The sequence below is a fragment of the Salvelinus fontinalis genome, chromosome 16 (genome assembly GCF_029448725.1).
Source record: "Salvelinus fontinalis isolate EN_2023a chromosome 16, ASM2944872v1, whole genome shotgun sequence".
In the NCBI taxonomy this organism is placed as follows: domain Eukaryota; kingdom Metazoa; phylum Chordata; class Actinopteri; order Salmoniformes; family Salmonidae; genus Salvelinus; species Salvelinus fontinalis.
This window is the reverse complement of record NC_074680.1, coordinates 24,251,149-24,268,751: the sequence shown is the minus strand read 5'-3', so window position 1 is coordinate 24,268,751 and position 17,603 is coordinate 24,251,149. Positions and strand designations below refer to the sequence as shown.

General features: G+C 41.3%; 2 protein-coding genes across 2 annotated transcripts; both read left to right on the top strand.

Moving 5' to 3' along the window:
* Positions 1-437: 437 nt before the first annotated feature.
* LOC129812841 (cytochrome P450 1B1-like) lies at positions 438-3,566 on the top strand. The gene has a single exon (XM_055864756.1). The coding sequence runs from the start codon at positions 755-757 to the stop codon at positions 2,333-2,335; it is 1,581 nt and encodes a 526-aa protein (XP_055720731.1). The 5' UTR covers positions 438-754; the 3' UTR covers positions 2,336-3,566.
* A 1,941-nt stretch (positions 3,567-5,507) lies between these two features.
* LOC129812840 (cytochrome P450 1B1-like) lies at positions 5,508-10,088 on the top strand. The gene has a single exon (XM_055864755.1). It carries the CDS (start codon positions 5,993-5,995, stop codon positions 7,565-7,567), a length of 1,575 nt encoding a protein of 524 aa, XP_055720730.1. The 5' UTR covers positions 5,508-5,992; the 3' UTR covers positions 7,568-10,088.
* Positions 10,089-17,603: the final 7,515 nt, after the last annotated feature.

The following is a 17,603-nucleotide window of genomic DNA, read 5'->3' as shown; positions in this document are numbered from 1 at the left end:
ACACAGTTCTTACATTTTACAACAATTAGAAGGCAAAAAAATAAATCAGAAAGAGAAACAAACCATATGCTTGATATAAGCTTTTCTTGAATCTTCAAATTATAACAACCAACGTAAGAAAGTATAACCATTTAACATGGGATACCACTATTACTATTCGAGTTAGTAAAATAATTGTTACTTATAGAGTTAGTAAAATAATTGTCCTCCTAAACGTATTTGCTGGAGTTCACCTCTGCAGAGAGATGGTCTCTGCGCGCTTTTGTTTCCAGTGCGAAGCGCGCGTCGAGGTCCAACATCAGAATGATAATATATATAGGGCTACCACAATGGGAGGAGTATGAAAATAATGCTCAGCCCTACCCACCGACTGCAAACATATAAGACACCTTGCTGAAGCAAAACTAGTCACTAAAGTCTTAAATCTTGCTGAAAAGAGTGACTAGAGAAAAAGAACTTCACCATAACTCACCAAGCTTCATCTGAGATATTTTCCCAAGGAGTACTGAGACAGTCACCATGGTCTCAGAAGGATACTTGGGACTTTAAACTAATGGAACTTGTTTAATTGATTAACTAATTTCATTGTACATCACAAAATCACTTTTGAACATTATTTTATTTATTATACATTTTTTTAACAAAAAAGTTGAGTGCTGGACTAAAGTTGTCAAGAAAACTAAACTTTTTTGTAGTTTTTTTTTTCTTTTACAAAATCTGTTTCCAGGAACAGGTGTCCTGATAATCCATAGCCATGGCACTGCTGGACACAGAGTTTGGGGTGAAGGGCAGCAGCATCATCAGGGAGTGGAGTGGACAGGTCCAGCCAGCTCTGGTCGCCTCCTTTGTTTTCCTCTTCTGTCTAGAAGCCTGTCTATGGGTCAGGAATCTCAGACTCAAGAGAAGGCTGCCAGGACCCTTTGCCTGGCCGGTGGTGGGCAATGCCATGCAGCTGGGGCAGATGCCTCATATCACCTTCTCCAAGCTGGCAAAGAAGTACGGCAACGTGTATCAGATACGACTGGGCTGCAACAACATAGTGGTGCTTAATGGAGACACAGCAATACGAGAAGCCTTGGTTCAACATAGCACAGAGTTTGCAGGCAGACCCAACTTTGTATCTTTTCAGATGATTTCAGGAGGCAGGAGCTTGAGTTTCACTAACTACAGCATACAATGGAAAATGCACAGGAAAATTGCACAATCTACCATTAGAGCTTTCTCCTCTGCCAACAGCCAGACCAAGAAAGCATTTGAGCACCATGTTTTGGGAGAATGTATGGATCTTGTGCAGGTATTTCTGAGAATGAGTGCAGATGGACGATATTTTAATCCCTCTCGTGAATTTACAGTAGCTGCTGCAAATGTAATATGTGCCCTGTGCTTTGGAAAACGTTATGGCCATGATGACATTGAGTTTAGAACTCTCCTAGGCAGAATGGACAGGTTTGGAGAGACGGTGGGGGCTGGCAGCTTGGTGGATGTCATGCCCTGGCTTCAGAATTTCCCAAATCCTGTCCGCAGCAGCTACCAGAATTTCAAACATATAAATGAGGAGTTCTTTGCCTTTGTGAAAGACAAAGTGATGCAGCACAGAGAAACCTTCACGCCTGATGTGACACGTGACATGAGTGATGCTATCATTAACGCGATTGATCACAGAAAGGACAGCGGACTGGCCGAAGACTTTGTTGAAGGAACTGTCACAGACCTCATTGGAGCCGGCCAAGAAACAATGTCAACCATTTTCCAATGGATTCTCCTGCTTTTGATCAAATACCCCAACATCCAAACCAAGCTACAGGAGCAGATTGACAAAGTGGTAGGCCGTGACAGGCTGCCTTGTATTGAGGACAAAGCCAGCCTGACTTACCTAGATGCTGTTATCTATGAGACCATGCGCTATACCAGCTTTGTACCCCTCACCATCCCACACTCCACCACCTCAGATGTCACCATCGAAGGCTTCCACATCCCCAAAGACACAGTGGTCTTCATCAACCAGTGGTCTGTCAACCACAACCCTTTAAAGTGGAAGGACCCACATCTCTTCGACCCCTCACGGTTCCTCGATGAAAATGGTGCCCTTGACAAGGACCTGACTAACAGCGTCATGATCTTCTCCACTGGTAAAAGGCGATGTATTGGCAACCAGATTGCCAAGGTGGAAACATTTTTATTTACAGCCGTCTTGCTTCACCAGTGTACCTTTGAGAGCAACCCATCAGAGGCCCTGACCCTTGATTGTTCCTATGGGCTCACACTGAAGCCTCTCCACTACACCATCACAACCAAGCTCAGGGGGAAGCTGCTCGGTCTGGTGACACCTGCATAATCTCATCCCATTATTGTGGGCAACATTGCCAATCAATTACATTTTACAGTGAGTATAAGCAAACCTGCACTGAATGCTGTTGTTGAAGTGTAATATTTCATATTTAATATTTAATTAATATCTGAACACAATTGAATATGTTTGCAATGTTGTTGATACAGAATTGAAAGTATGATTCAGTAATGGAAAGTTTGCTAGGTAGAGATGAATCTCCTTTGTTGGGGGCCAGGGGTCGGATCATGGGGTAAATGAAGTTGAGGGTACTTCATAAACAGTATTCAGCATGTTAACGTATGAAAATATGTGCATGAAACTAGAATATCACTTAAAGTCAATGGAAGGTTATATCACAGTGTAATATGCTTGTGAGTGTTTGTGAATGTTGTAGTCACACCCGAGGAACCACAATTTGTTGCGTTGAGGACTTTTTGGATTCCTCGCACCAAGATGGTGATGTATCAATGTAGTTAACCTTTTCACATAAAGCAGTCACAAAATATTTGTATAGATATATTTCAGGTGTGAAAATGATTTGTATTATAATCCAATCCACTATCTACTGTACACCATGCATATGAGCACATTGAAATACTGGCGGAAGATAACAAATGCTGACAAACTGCTAAAGGGAAAATCAAGTTATCTATATGCTATAGCCTACAGTGTGAAGACAATTCAGAGATAACAGCATTGGCGCCTCTGTGTAACTTCAAGCTCAGCTTCCCCAACCAAGTTTGGAGGCGTTTCAATGGAGAGGTGGGTTTGGAATTGTGGGATTGATTTATGCTGATGAATATATGGGAGATGACCAACTCCAGACACTGACTGCATTGATCTTCTTAGAAATCTACTGAACAGGCACTCCAGCTACACAACCCATCCCTTCATATCCCAACCAACTGTCACTAAATACAATACTACTACACAAATCAATGGAGTTTTCAAGTCTTTTTGTATTTAAAACAAATGCATGTCTGTTTACACCTCAAGGGTCTGAAATCTATATGGATGTCATTTCACCTTTGTCAAAGCGTACGTATTCAGGAATTTATGAAATAGTGTTCAGAATCTCTGCCTCGCTCAAACCAAGAAACTCAACTACAGCATGTGTTGAATGTCCAGGCAAGGATTCATCATAGAAAATACTGTGTTGAAATTAAAAAAAATAAAAAATAATTATAGGATTGAAAAATCTGATATATCTGGAATGAATAAAGCAATGTTTTAAACAGTCAGGGGTTGATAGCGACTGATTCTGCTTCTCTCTTGTTTGTCATTGATTAACCCATTAAGCATCTCATCATTGGAAGGACTGCAATCTCCTGTCCATTGCAATGGGTTGTTTTTTGTAGTGACACACTCCATGTACAGTGCAATGAATATGAGCTGGTGCATAATATATTACAAAATAAAGATTATTATGGAAATACACACTCTAAGGTACATTTTAAAATGCAATTAACATGTGATAATGTATAATAAAACTGCAAACTAGTCTTTACCACTGTTAACACTCATTATGTTTTATAGCTAATCTACATCAGTCGTGCATGTTTTCTCTCATCAAAACGGTCAGAAACACATCAGGTGGCAGGTAGCGTTTAGAGCGCTGTGAAAAATCTGTCCATCTGCCCTTGAGCAAGGCACTTAACCCTAATTGCTCCTATGAGAGTTGGGATATGCAAAAAAGACATGCACAATTCACACAAGCGTATAATACAAGCTTGTGCATGTGAGAAGTCGGACAAATATAAGCACCCACCTAACTATTTATTTATTATTATCTAATGTATTTGAATAGTGATCTGGTTTAGAAACAATACATGATACAAGTGAAGAATCGCTCTTTGCATCATTACTATCACTGGCCCATTAGAGTACAGAATTCCATAGTAGTTAAATTCCTGCTGAATAGCTTTGAAACCCCAATAGGTCAACTTTTATTTGTTTCTCTGAAAAGCCTTATTACTAGCGTTATTGCCAGAGGTCCCTGTTTTGAACTCACTTTTAAACTATTTTGATATAGCATTATGCAAAAAAAAATCTCTGGTAAATACTATATATACTTTCATAGAACATATAAAAGTGTATTGTACAATGTGTATCTATTCTGTGACAAGATCCAAAACCCAGAGCTTTCATGGTCATATCTTGGATTCTATTCCTAGTAGTGTTTAGAGTTAACAGAGCATAGGCTGAAAATAACAGATACAATTTTATTATAATGTCATAAAAAATGAATACATTAGTTTTCAATAGATGGAAGAAAGCTCCTTCCAAAGTTACAAGTAGTCCTGCCTTAGCCTGGGTACTTCACTGAGACGTTTGCTTTATATACACTATATTTCAGTCTGGAATAGTTCCTATAGAGAGGCAATCAAGTCATTTTCAGAATACAGAATATAACCGGACCAATCAGTGTCCCCTGAGTTTAGCTATGGTGAGTTTAGCTATGGTGAGTTTAGCTATAGTGAGTTTAGCTATGGTGAGTTTAGCTATGGTGAGTTTAGCTATAGTGAGTTTAGCTATGGTGAGTTTAGCTATGGTGAGTTTAGCTACGGTGAGTTTAGCTATGGTGAGTTTAGCTATGGTGAGTTTAGCTATAGTGAGTTTAGCTATGGTGAGTTTAGCTACGGTGAGTTTAGCTATGGTGAGTTTAGCTATGGTGAGTTTAGCTATGGTGAGTTTAGCTATGGTGAGTTTAGCTATGGTGAGTTTAGCTATAGTGAGTTTAGCTATGGTGAGTTTAGCTATGGTGAGTTTAGCTATGGTGAGTTTAGCTATGGTGAGTTTAGCTATGGTGAGTTTAGCTATGGTGAGTTTAGCTATAGTGAGTTTAGCTATAGTGAGTTTAGCTATGGTGAGTTTAGCTATGGTGAGTTTAGCTATGGTGAGTTTAGCTATGGTGAGTTTAGCTATGGTGAGTTTAGCTATGGTGAGTTTAGCTATGGTGAGTTTAGCTATGGTGATCTGTGTGACTGAAAGTCTGAACCCTAACTACTACACCATGTTCTAAATTCTCCCCTGTGGTACCTGTATTGTGTTTAGATGTAGTGCAGCCCAGTCTTTTAGAGCCTCTGGCCCACTAAATCTAAACTCCTTCTGTTTTAGTCCTAGGTTCAGGCGGGCCTGACTGGTTGCTGCTTTCCTTTTTGTCTCACCATGGCATTGAGTGTTAGGTATCAGAAAGACTCCGCAGGAACGAGCATTTCGGCGAGAAAAAAAAAACGAATAGGAGTTTTAAGTCCCTGAACCCTCCCACAGAGGAGATATAAGGGAGAGTGTCAAGACTGAAATCTGCATTCCTCTAATGTGGTCATCTGAAGACGGACAGCGACTGCACTACTGCTAACCACTCAACCTGATCAAGCCTGTTCACAAGCCAGCACGGAGTAGGAGGAGACAGGCACCGTAGTGTAAGAGGTGCTGAAAACCTTCTTCGTTGTCTCGATTCATTTTCTACGTTTTTGGGATGATAATGCAGGACTGACCATACTTAAAAACAGACAGCATTATTATTTCGTTTATTTGGAATTTAGGTGGAGAGGAGGACCTATTTTAAATATCCGGTTACCAGGAATAACATTCAACAAATAAAAGTGGGATCTCTCTCAGAATTTGAAGGATTGGGCACCCGAATTAGAACATCTCAGCACCATGGCACTGCTGGACACAGAGTTTGGGGTGAAGGGCAGCAGCATCATCAGGGAGTGGAGTGGACAGGTCCAGCCAGCTCTGGTCGCCTCCTTTGTTTTCCTCTTCTGTCTAGAAGCCTGTCTATGGGTCAGGAATCTCAGACTCAAGAGAAGGCTGCCAGGACCCTTTGCCTGGCCGGTGGTGGGCAATGCCATGCAGCTGGGGCAGATGCCTCATATCACCTTCTCCAAGCTGGCAAAGAAGTACGGCAACGTGTATCAGATACGACTGGGCTGCAACAACATAGTGGTGCTCAATGGAGACACAGCAATACGAGAAGCCTTGGTTCAACATAGCACAGAGTTTGCAGGCAGACCCAACTTTGTGTCTTTTCAGTCAGTGTCTGGTGGTAACAGCATGACATTCTCTAACTACAGCAAACAGTGGAGGACTCACCGGAAGATCGCTCAGTCCACCATTAGAGCTTTCTACTCTGCCAACAGCCAGACCAAAAAAATATTTGAACAGCACGTTGTGGCAGAGGCTACTGAGCTCATTGAAGCTTTCCTCAAACTCAGTGCTGAAGGACAGTTTTTCAACCCTGCTCACGAACTGACAGTAGCTGCTGCTAATGTAATCTGTGCCCTGTGCTTTGGAAAGCGTTATGGCCATGATGACATGGAGTTTAGAACCCTTTTGGGCAGCGTGGACAAGTTTGGAGAGACGGTGGGGGCTGGCAGCTTGGTGGATGTCATGCCCTGGCTTCAATATTTCCCAAATCCTGTCCGCAGGGTCTACCAGAGCTTCAAAGACCTCAATAAAGAGTTTTTCACCTTTGTGAGAGACAAGGTGATGGAGCACAGGGAGACGTTTGACCCTGAAGTGACCCGGGACATGAGTGACGCCATTATTCAGGTAATTGACAAGGCAGACAGTGATACCGGGTTGACGGAGGCCCACACAGAAGGGACAGTGTCCGATCTGATTGGTGCAGGACTGGATACTGTGTCAACTTGCCTTCATTGGATGCTCCTTTTATTGGCAAAATACCCCAACATCCAAACCAGACTGCAGGAGCAGATTGACAAAGTGGTAGGCCGTGACAGGCTGCCCTGTATTGAGGACAAAGCCAGCCTGGCTTACCTAGATGCTGTTATCTATGAAACCATGCGCTATACCAGCTTTGTACCCCTCACCATCCCACACTCCACCACCTCAGATGTCACCATTAAAGGCTTCCACATCCCCAAAGACACAGTGGTCTTCATTAACCAGTGGTCTGTCAACCACAACCCTTTAAAGTGGAAGGACCCACATCTTTTTGACCCCTCACGGTTCCTCAATGAAAATGGTGCCCTTGACAAGGACCTGACCAACAGTGTGTTGATATTCTCAGCAGGGAAGAGGCGATGTATCGGTGAGCAGATCGCCAAAGTGGAGGTTTTTTTATTTTCTGCTATTTTGATTCACCAGTGCAGCTTTGAGAATAACCCAAGTCAGGACCTCTCCTTAGGCTGCTCCTATGGGTTAACACTGAAGCCCCTGAACTACAAGATCTCTGCCAAGCTCAGAGGAGAATTACTTAATGGGGCATAAAATCTTGTGATTTGTGTTTAATAACAGAGCACCCACTAATGGACTGCAGTAATCCAATACACTATAAAAGGTATGTACACAACAGTGAATTGCTTTGCTTGGTAGGTACCAACCATAAGACTTATATTGATACGTATATTGATACTTTACTATTATTATCATTAGCTAAACTGATTGTTGATTGTATAAATTACTTTTTGTGACAGATATCTGAATCATGTTTGTTATTTTTATTATTTTATTGCACTGGCTATACAGTTGAAGTCGGAATTGTACATACACCTTTGCCAAATTCATTTAAACTCAGTTTTTCACAATTCCTGACATTTAATCCTAGTAAAAATGCCGTGTCTTAGCTCAGTTAGGATCACCACTTTATTTTAAGAATGTGAAATGTCAGAATAATAGTAGAGAGAATTAATTATTTCAGCTTTTATTTCTTTCATCACATTCCCAGTGGGTCAGAAGTTTACATACACTCAATTAGTATTTGGTACATTGCCTTTAAATTGTTTAACTTGGGTCAAACATTTCGGGTAGCCTTCCACAAGCTTCCCACAATAAGTTGGGTGAATTTTGGCCCATTCCTCCTGACAGATCTGGTGTAACTGGGTCAGGTTTGTAGGCCTCCTTGCTCGCACACGCATTTCAGTTCTGCCCACAAATTGTCTATAGGATTGAGGTCAGGGCTTTGTGATGACCACTCCAATACCTTGACTTTGTTGTCCTTAAGCCATTTTGCCACAACTTTGGAAGTATGCTCAGGGTCATTGTCCATTTGGCAGACCCATTTGCGACCAAGCTTTAACTTCCTGACTGATGTCTTGAGATGGTGCTTCAATATATCCACATAATTCTCCCTCCTCATGATGCCATCTATTTTGTGAAGTGCACCAGTCCCTTTTGCAGCAAAGCAACCTAACAACATGATGCTGCCACCCCCGTGCTTCACGGTTGGGATGGTGTTCTTCGGCTTACAAGCCTCCCCCTTTTTCCTCCAAACATAACGATGGTCATTATGGCCAAAGAGTTCTATTTTTGTTTCGTCAGACCAGAGGACACTTGTACAAAAAGTACGATCTTTGTCCCCATGTGCAGTTGCAAACCGTAGTCTGGCATTTTTTGGAGCAGTGGCTTCTTCCTTGCTGAGCGGCCTTTCAGGTTATGCGATATAGGACTCGTTTTACTGTGGATACAGATACTTTTGTACCTGTTTCCTCCAGCATCTTCACAAGGTCCTTTGCTGTTGTTCTGGCATTGATATGCTCTTTTTGCACCAAAGTACGTTCATCTCTAGGAGACAGAACGCGTCTCCTTCCTGAGCGGTATGACGGCTGCGTGGTCCCATGCTGTTTATACTTGCGTACTATTGTTTGTACAGATGAACGTGGTACCTTCAGGCATTTGGAAATTGCTCCCAAGGATGAATCAGACTTGTGGAGGTCTACAATTTTTTTCTGAGGTCTTGGCTGATTTCTTTTCATTTTCCCATGATGTCAAGCAAAGAGGCACTGAGTTTGAAGGTAGGCCTTGACATACATCCACAGGTACACCTCCATTTGACTCAAATTATGTCAATTAGCCTATCAGAAGCTCCTGAAACCATGACATAATTTTCTGAAATTTTCCAAGCTGTTTAAAGGCCACAGTCAACTTAGTGTTCGTAAACTTCTGACCCACTGGAATTGTGATACAGTGAATTATAAGTGAAATAGTCTGTCTGTAAACAATTGTTGGAAAGATTACTTGTGTCATGCACAAAGTAGATGTCCTAACCGACTTGCCAAAATTATAGTTTGTAAACAAGAAATTTGTGGAGTGGTTGAAAAACGAGTTTTAATGACTCCAACCTAAGTGTTTGTAAACTTCCGACTTCAACCGTAGCACATTTCTTACATTTGAAATTGAGACGTTATCCCTCCAGATTTACAAAAAAATATGTAGCAATTCATGTTACATATATCCCTCCTCAGTGTTTATAGAAATTGGGTGTAAACTCCATCAAAGTATTATGTCACAGTATAATTCAATGTATTAGATAAATGAATAAGAACATAACCTAGATATATGTGTGCAGATTTCTACATAAGTGTATGTAAGAATAAAACATATATATATTGCTTGCAGACTATGTGCCCACAGTTTAAAATAAATCTTAAGTATCTATTGTTATACATACAAGGGTATTTAGTTTTTCCACCCTAAATTTGCTAATATACACTGGTGGAATTAATCCATTTTACTGTAAGTGCTTTGTTGTTGCAGTGATGTGGACAAATCATGTGTTAGGCGGGTATCGTGTTGCCCCTGTAGATATATTTTAAGAATTATACATCCTCTGACCCATTCTGATATGTATTCATGGTGTTTTTGTCTGCATAAGTACATACTGTAATAACAATTATAAATGTTCAGAATTTTCACTACACTTACATAATTCCATTGTATTATGATGACTTATACATGTACTGTATGCAATCTATAGTGCCTGAACTCCATGCAATAAATCCTATACACCTTCTCAGCCGTGTCTGTGGCTTACGTCAGTCTGATGAGAACACAAGTGCCAGGTACAAGACAATACAGGGAGGTCAAAGAGATGATAATAGATCATGATGTCGCGTCTGTGTGTTGCCATGAAAGATTGATGTGGGGCTGGGGTGTAGGCAGCACACATGCTCTTCCTCCAGACCCTCAACACCCTGGGTTTGGATAGGGCACATGCAGTCACAGCCCCAGCCACAGGCCCCACTCATCAATATTTCACCGAAGGCAGTCTGCACTCTTAGAATAAAGGGTTCCAAAAGGGTTATTCGGCTGTCCCCATAGGATACCCCTTTTTGGTTCCAGGGACAACCCTTTTGGGTTCCAGGTACAACCCTTTTGGGTTCCAGGTAGAAAGACTTTATCTGGAACCAAAAAGGGTTCTACCTGGAACCAAAAAGGGTTCTAACATGGACCCCAAAAGGGTTCTACCTGGAACCAAAAAGGGTTATAATATTGAACTTGAATATGAGGATAGGAAAGCAGTACATTTGCTCTTATATAAGAGACAGACACTATCTCACGTTCACAGACATTTCTTAGAGTATGTATGAGAATTAGACAACCCTTGGACGTCTTCTATTTCTTCTCTGTACTTCCCCAACTCTGTAGACCAGGGGTTCCCAAACTTTTTTGGCCCACGAACCCATTCTGATATCTGAATAATCTTGCGACCCCAACCATGTGAAAAAAAGTATGTAATTACACTCAATGTTAGATTTTTTGATTTGGGGCTATGGCAGTCAATTGAAAAACATTCTAACATTATTTCTGATTGTCTTCACGATTCACGATCACATACTTTTAATGTGGGGCTACTAATGAGATGGGTTTGCTGGATGGACGTCACGTCGGACTTTCTCAAAGTCAAGGGTTGTGGTCAACAGAGCACACCTCATCTCTGCTGTCACATCCAACCTGGATCAATATTTGGCTTTAATGCACACGAGAGCACTGAATCCACACAGTTATGAGCTGGCAAAAGGTAGGCCACCATAAGTCAACCAAGTTCCTCTCTCAGTGCGAAAAATCTTTCTAACACTCCCCCTCGATAACCACCAAACTTTGGTATGAAATAGAACATTGTTATACTCTGATCCCATATCTCCACATAGTTTTGCTAACAGGTGTGTGCGCAGTGGATGTGGTTTGATTTTACAATCGAAGTTACCTGCTGCAGAATACACTGAGTGTACAAAACATTAAGGAAACCTTCCTAATACTGATTTGCACCCCTCCTACCATACCCCATTCAAAGGCACTTAAATGTTGTCTTTCCCATTCACCCTCTGAATGGCATACATACACAATGCATGTCTCAATTGTATCAAGGCTTAAAAATCCTTCTTTAACTTCTTGCGACTACAGGGGGTGCTGTTTTCTCATTAGCATAATTGCATTACAGATTAAACGGCTTCCTACTAAATTCTTTATCGTACAATATGCATATTATTACTATTATTGGATAGAAAACAGTCTATAGTTTCTATAGGCGTTGGAATTTTGTCTCTGAGTGGAACAGAACTCATTCTACAGCAATTTCCCTGACATGGAGTCAGATTTCACACATTTTGGCCCCTGATCTGGAGTCAGTTTAAAGGCCACTGTGAACGCTATCAGGATACGGACACTGCTTACGTCTTCCCCTGGATGCCTTTACGTGATGACGCTTTGAATGGTATCGATTGCGCAATCACAGCCACTATAAATGAAAAAAACCTGTAGGTAGGGACTCTTTTCCAGATGCGCCGGACGCACGGTGGACACCGACCTGCTCTTTTTCCAAGCATTAGTGTAGCCAGTAATATTTCTCAGGTCATGTTTTTACTCGTTATAGGAGTTAAAAACATCATAAGGTAGTTAATTTACACCGTTTTATAGCAATTTATATCCGTTTAGTGCGCATTTTGGGACATTTATTTCTGAGACACTTTGAAGCGCCGGGCAGGTTTCCAGTTCATGCCGAACGCAGTTGGCATTTCCACATGGCAAGAGGACAGCTTTCGACCAAAAGACGATTAGACCCAAGAAAGGATTCTTTGCCCAAGATTCTGATGGAAGAACAGCTCAAAGTAGGAACAATTTATTATGATAAATCGTGTTTCTGTCGAAAAATGTTAATGCTTATGACGCCATCTTGTTAGACGTAGCTTCGCTTGGCGCAAACTGTATTGAAAAGTAAGGATAATTAAAAAAATGTAAATCAGCGATTGTATTAAGAATTAAATTGTCTATCAATCGCTGTCCACCCTGTATTTTTTTGTCACGTTTATGAGTATTTATGTATACGACTAGATCACTGTCTAATATGGCGCACGACATTGTCTGACCAGCTGGGCAACTTTTGTCATTGTCTAACCATGATTTTGGTGGCTAAATATGCACATTTTCGAACAAACTGTATATGTATGTTGTAATATGATGTTACAGGAGTGTCATCTGAAGAATTCTGAGAAGGTTAGTGAAAAAATTTATATATTTTGGCGATGTTTACGTTATCGCTCTCTTTGGCTAGAATCAATGCTCTGGTAACGTTTGCATATGTGGTATGCTAATATAACGATTTATTGTGTTTTCGCTGTAAGACACTTAGAAAATCTGAAATATTGTCTGTATTCACAGGATCTGTGTCTTTCGATTAGTGTATGCTGTGTATTTTTACGAAATGTTTGATGATTAGTAATTAGGTAAACACGTTGCTCTATGTATTTATTCTAGTCCATTTGTGACGGTGGGTGCAATTGTAAACTATGATATCTACCTGAAATATGCACATTTTTCTAACAAAACCTATCCTATACCATAAATATGTTTTCAGACTGTCATCTGATGAGGTTTTTTCTTGGTTAGTGGCTATCAATATCTTAGTTTAGCCGAATTGGTGATAGCACCTGATGGAGTAAAAAACTGATGGAGTTAGAAAAGTGGTGTCTTTTGCTAACGTGGTTAGCTAATAGATTTACATATTTTGTCTTCCCTGTAAAACATTTTAAAAATCTGAAATGGTGGCTTTATTCACAAGATCTGTATCTTTCATTAGGTGTCTTGGACTTGTGATTTAATGATATTTAGATGCTACTATTTAATTGTGACGCTATGCTAGCGATGCTACTCAGTGTGGGGGGGTGGGGGGTGCTCCCGGACCCGGGGTAGATACTCGTGAAAGGTTAAAAAACTTCTTCGGGATCGGTGTCCCTTCCACGGGACGGTTGAGCTAATGTAAGTTAATGCGATTAGCATGAGGTTGTAAGTAACAAGAACATTTCCCAGGACATAGACATATCTGATATTGGCAGAAAGCTTACATTCTTGTTAATCTAATTGCACTGTCCAATTTACAGTAGCTATTACAGTGAAAGAATGTCATGCTATTGTTTGAGGAGAGTGCACAATTTTGAACATGAAAAGTTAATAATAAACAAATTAGGCACATTTGGGCAGTCTTGATACAACATTTTGAACAAAAATGCAATGGTTCATTGGATCAGTCTAACACTTTGCACATACACTGATGCCATCTAGAGGCCGAAATATAAATTGTACCTGGGCTGGAATAATACATTGTGGCCTTTCTCTTGCATTTCAAAGATGATGGTACAACAAAATACAAAATAACGGTTGTTTTTTTCTTTGTATTATCTTTTACCAGATCGATTGTGTTATATTCTACTACATTCCTGTCACATTTCCACAAACTTCAAAGTGTTTCCTTTCAAATGGTACCAAGAATATGCATATCCTTGCTTCGAGGCCTGAGCTACAGGCAGTTAGATTTGGGTGTGTAATTTTAGGCAAAAATTGAAAAAAAGGGGGTAATCCTTAACCTGTCTCCTACCCTTCATCTACACTGATTGAAGTGGATTTAACAAGTGACATCAATAAGGGATCATAGCTTTCACCCGGATTCCCCTGGTCAGTCTATGTCATGGAAAGAGCAGATGTCCTTAATGTTTTGTACACTCAGTATCTCTGAGTTCTGTGCTCAGCTCTTTTGCCCACAGTTGCTCTCGGTGTCTCATATAAATCAAATCAAATTGTATACACGTGTTTAGCAGATGCAAGTGAAATGCTTGTGCTTCTAGTTCCGACAGTGCAGCAGCGTCTAGCAAGAATATCTAACAATTTCACAACAAATACCTAATACACACAAATCTAAATACACACAAATATAATGCATTCATATGGCAGAGGGAGACACACTCATAACTAGACTGAACAAAAACGCAACATCTAATGTTCCATATGCACAAAAAGCTTATTTCTCTCAAATGTTGAGTTTATATTTCTGTTCAGTATAGATTGCAGAGGTCTGCCCACCGTCCCACCATAGATGGAGCCCCATCTGTGCAAAAGTCCACCATTCGATCCAATATGGAATCTGTTTTCGTCAATATAGCCACACAGCGCACTGAACATCCCCTGTGCTGTTTCAGAACAATATGTCCTCGTGAATAGCATCCCCCGACATGTATAGCGAAGAAAAGTCAATGAATGCATTGGCATCTTGGCCCTCACAGCTAATGTTCATTTGGAGACCATAAACTGGGGAGTTTTTGAGTCCTTCAGTCAGAGCAAAAATTCTTTGTTTAACAGTGTTATCTGACAAAGGTATTGACGTGAGTTTCTGTACCTCTGCCTCCCCACACATTGTTTTCACCATATCAATTGCGTCAAAGTCTCTGTTATAGTGTGTGGAGTCATAGCGTAGCAGGCCTAGCCATTCACCGTGGGAATGATTCAAGTGCTTTTCCCATGATCTAAGGGCGCTCTCTGGTTGAATTATATTTATGTTTTAGATTTGAATCATTTTCATTTAGATTTTTAAAGTTAACCACATTACAATGGTTTTGAGATACAAAGACGATATTATAATATATATATATATATAAAAAGGGTCTCCCACGACCCTATTTTCATATCAGGCGACCCCCCTACTTCTCACCTCCATCTACAAAATACTGATATATACTGTACATCTACATTTCACATACATGTTTTTATAGAGAGTTGCGCCTCTCCACTGCTTCCCCTCTCCCATTATCCCCATCCCCACAGCCAGTGGTGCATGTAGCCTGCACAAGCTGTGCTCTGCTGTGCTGGGCTTCGGTCTGGAGCCTGCAGGAATGAGCACTGTGGGTGAACTCTGAGGGAGGCTTGTTTTGAAATGTGTTAATTCAGAGCAGGCTGGAGACGTTCTGTACCGCTTTAGTCTCTCTCTGCTCTGACAACATTGGGAGCTTGGAGGGGGTGGGGTGTGGGTGGGGGCCGCATGCGAGGAGGCAGAGAGTAGCCGCAGTATGTGCCTCCAGTTCAGCAAAGCTAGTTGCCTGATCCTTCAACTGCCTGCCCCCCCCCCCCCCCCCACACACACACTCTCCAGACTCACTCCAGAAATCTCCCACTGAAAGAGTCCCTTTCACCCCATTCACTCGCTCCTCCCCCGAGCCCAAGGCCCCAGAACTGCTGAATTTGATTTCTGACAGGAAAACAAAACTTGTATGAGCAACCTTTTTTCAGCTCGAGTTTTTTGTATTTTGCACGAACACACATCCACAGAATGACCTCCACACTGGCCTTCCCTCCCCCTGCAACCAGCTACCGCTCTGTGCTGTAAATAATCTCTCTCCCTCTGCCAGAGTCCTGACAGGCATGTTAAAAAGACTGTTTAATAGATGAAGTAGTAACCATAGTGAGGTGACTGTACACAGAAGCCGTCAGAGAGATTGAGCAGACAGCTGTAATGCGTAAAGAATATGTTCTACTGTCCAGTGCCATCCCTAAAAATACAGTGGAATATTGAGTCTGGGAAGTTTTCCTTCAGTGTTTTCAATGGAGATACTCCTGAATATCAGAAACTACCAAAGTTTCACTTTGACAAACATTAGAATGGAAGGAAATGTCAGACATTTTTTATGAAAGGTGACATTTGAAAAAGTCATATGACTGTGACAAATGTAGTTATGAGGTTTAAAATACAAAACATACCTTAGAATATTGCTGGAAGTATTGGTCCAAATTCAAATAAACAGGGACTGTTTTTCTGGCTTTCGCTTTTGGACCCAAAGCAGAAATCATCAGCTTCTGCCTGTCAGTTTAATAAGCATGATCCTTCCTTTAAAAGATCCTCCATGTATTAGAGAATGTCAGTCTGTCATCAGAACACTTCACAGCACACAAAGAATTTAAATTGTTTTCACTCGAAAGTGGAAAGAGTCCTTCTTTGCATTCGAATCCAATCTAATGTATTCCAGAGTTGGTCTGTGATATTCCATTGGTTCCACTGGTTAACCCAAAAATATGTTTCCCCTCTTTTGAAACCCCCATTGGAATTATGTCGTCGCCATAAACATGTGGCAGGACTTACAATATTGTTCTATTTGACATTACAATGATACTTTTAATGCCTTGCTATGGACAGAATATAATAAAAACAAATTAATGCTTGAAGTAAATCCCACCAATCAGTGTAAGTTAACTTAGTGGTCCTGGATACCATCTCATATTAAGTCCATAGTGACGTGTGACCTGCCCTTGGTCAGTAAACAAGCTAAACAAATGTTTTACCCGCTGCGGCCCCCTGCTGCTCAGGATGATTGTGGGCTCTCAACCTCTGTAGCCGACGTAAGACTTTCAAGCGTGTTAACTTTTGCAAGGCTTCCGGCCCGGACGGCATCCCTAGCCATGTCCTCAGAGCACGAGCAGACCAGCTGGCTGGAATGTTTTTGGACATTCAATCTCTCCCAGTCTGTTGTCCCCACATGCTTCAAGACGTCCACAGTTGTTCCTGTACCCAAGCAAGCGAAGGTAACGGAACTAAATGACAAGCGCTCTGTAGCACTTACTACTGTCATCATGAATTGCTTTGAGAGTCTATTCAAGGACCATATCACCTTACCCGACACCCTAGACCCCCTACAATTTGCATATCGCCTCAACAGATCCACGGACATTGCAATTGCCATTTCACTACACACTGCCCTATCCAGCCTGGATAAGAGAAATACCTATAAGAGAATGCTCACTGTTGTTCATTGACACCAGCTCAGCTTTCAACACCATAGTGCCCCGCAAGCTTGCCACTAAGCTCAGAGCCCTGGGTCTGAACTCATCCCTGTGCAACTGGGTCCTGGACTTCCTGACAGGCCGACCCCAGGTAGTGAGGGTAGGCAACAACACCTCAACCACGCTGACCCTCAACACGGGGTTCCCCCAGGAGTGTGTGCTTAGTCCCCTCCTGTACTCCATGTTCACCCGCAACTGCATGGTCACGCACAACTCCAACTCAATCATCAAGTTTGCTGTCAACACGACATTGTGTTAGACCTGATCATCAACAACCAGGGTTGGGGAGTAACGGATTACATGTAATCTGTTACATGTAAGGGATTACAAAAAAACGGTAAGTGTAATCTGATACGTTACCAGCAAAAATATTTTTATCAGATTACAGATACTTTTGAAAAACTAGATGATTACTTCGAGGATTACTTTT

Excerpts from the sequence above, each read along its gene's own strand:
- LOC129812841 (XM_055864756.1), top strand. The coding sequence starts at position 755 with ATGGCACTGCTGGACACAGAGTTTGGGGTGAAGGGCAGCAGCATCATC.
- LOC129812840 (XM_055864755.1), top strand. The coding sequence starts at position 5,993 with ATGGCACTGCTGGACACAGAGTTTGGGGTGAAGGGCAGCAGCATCATC.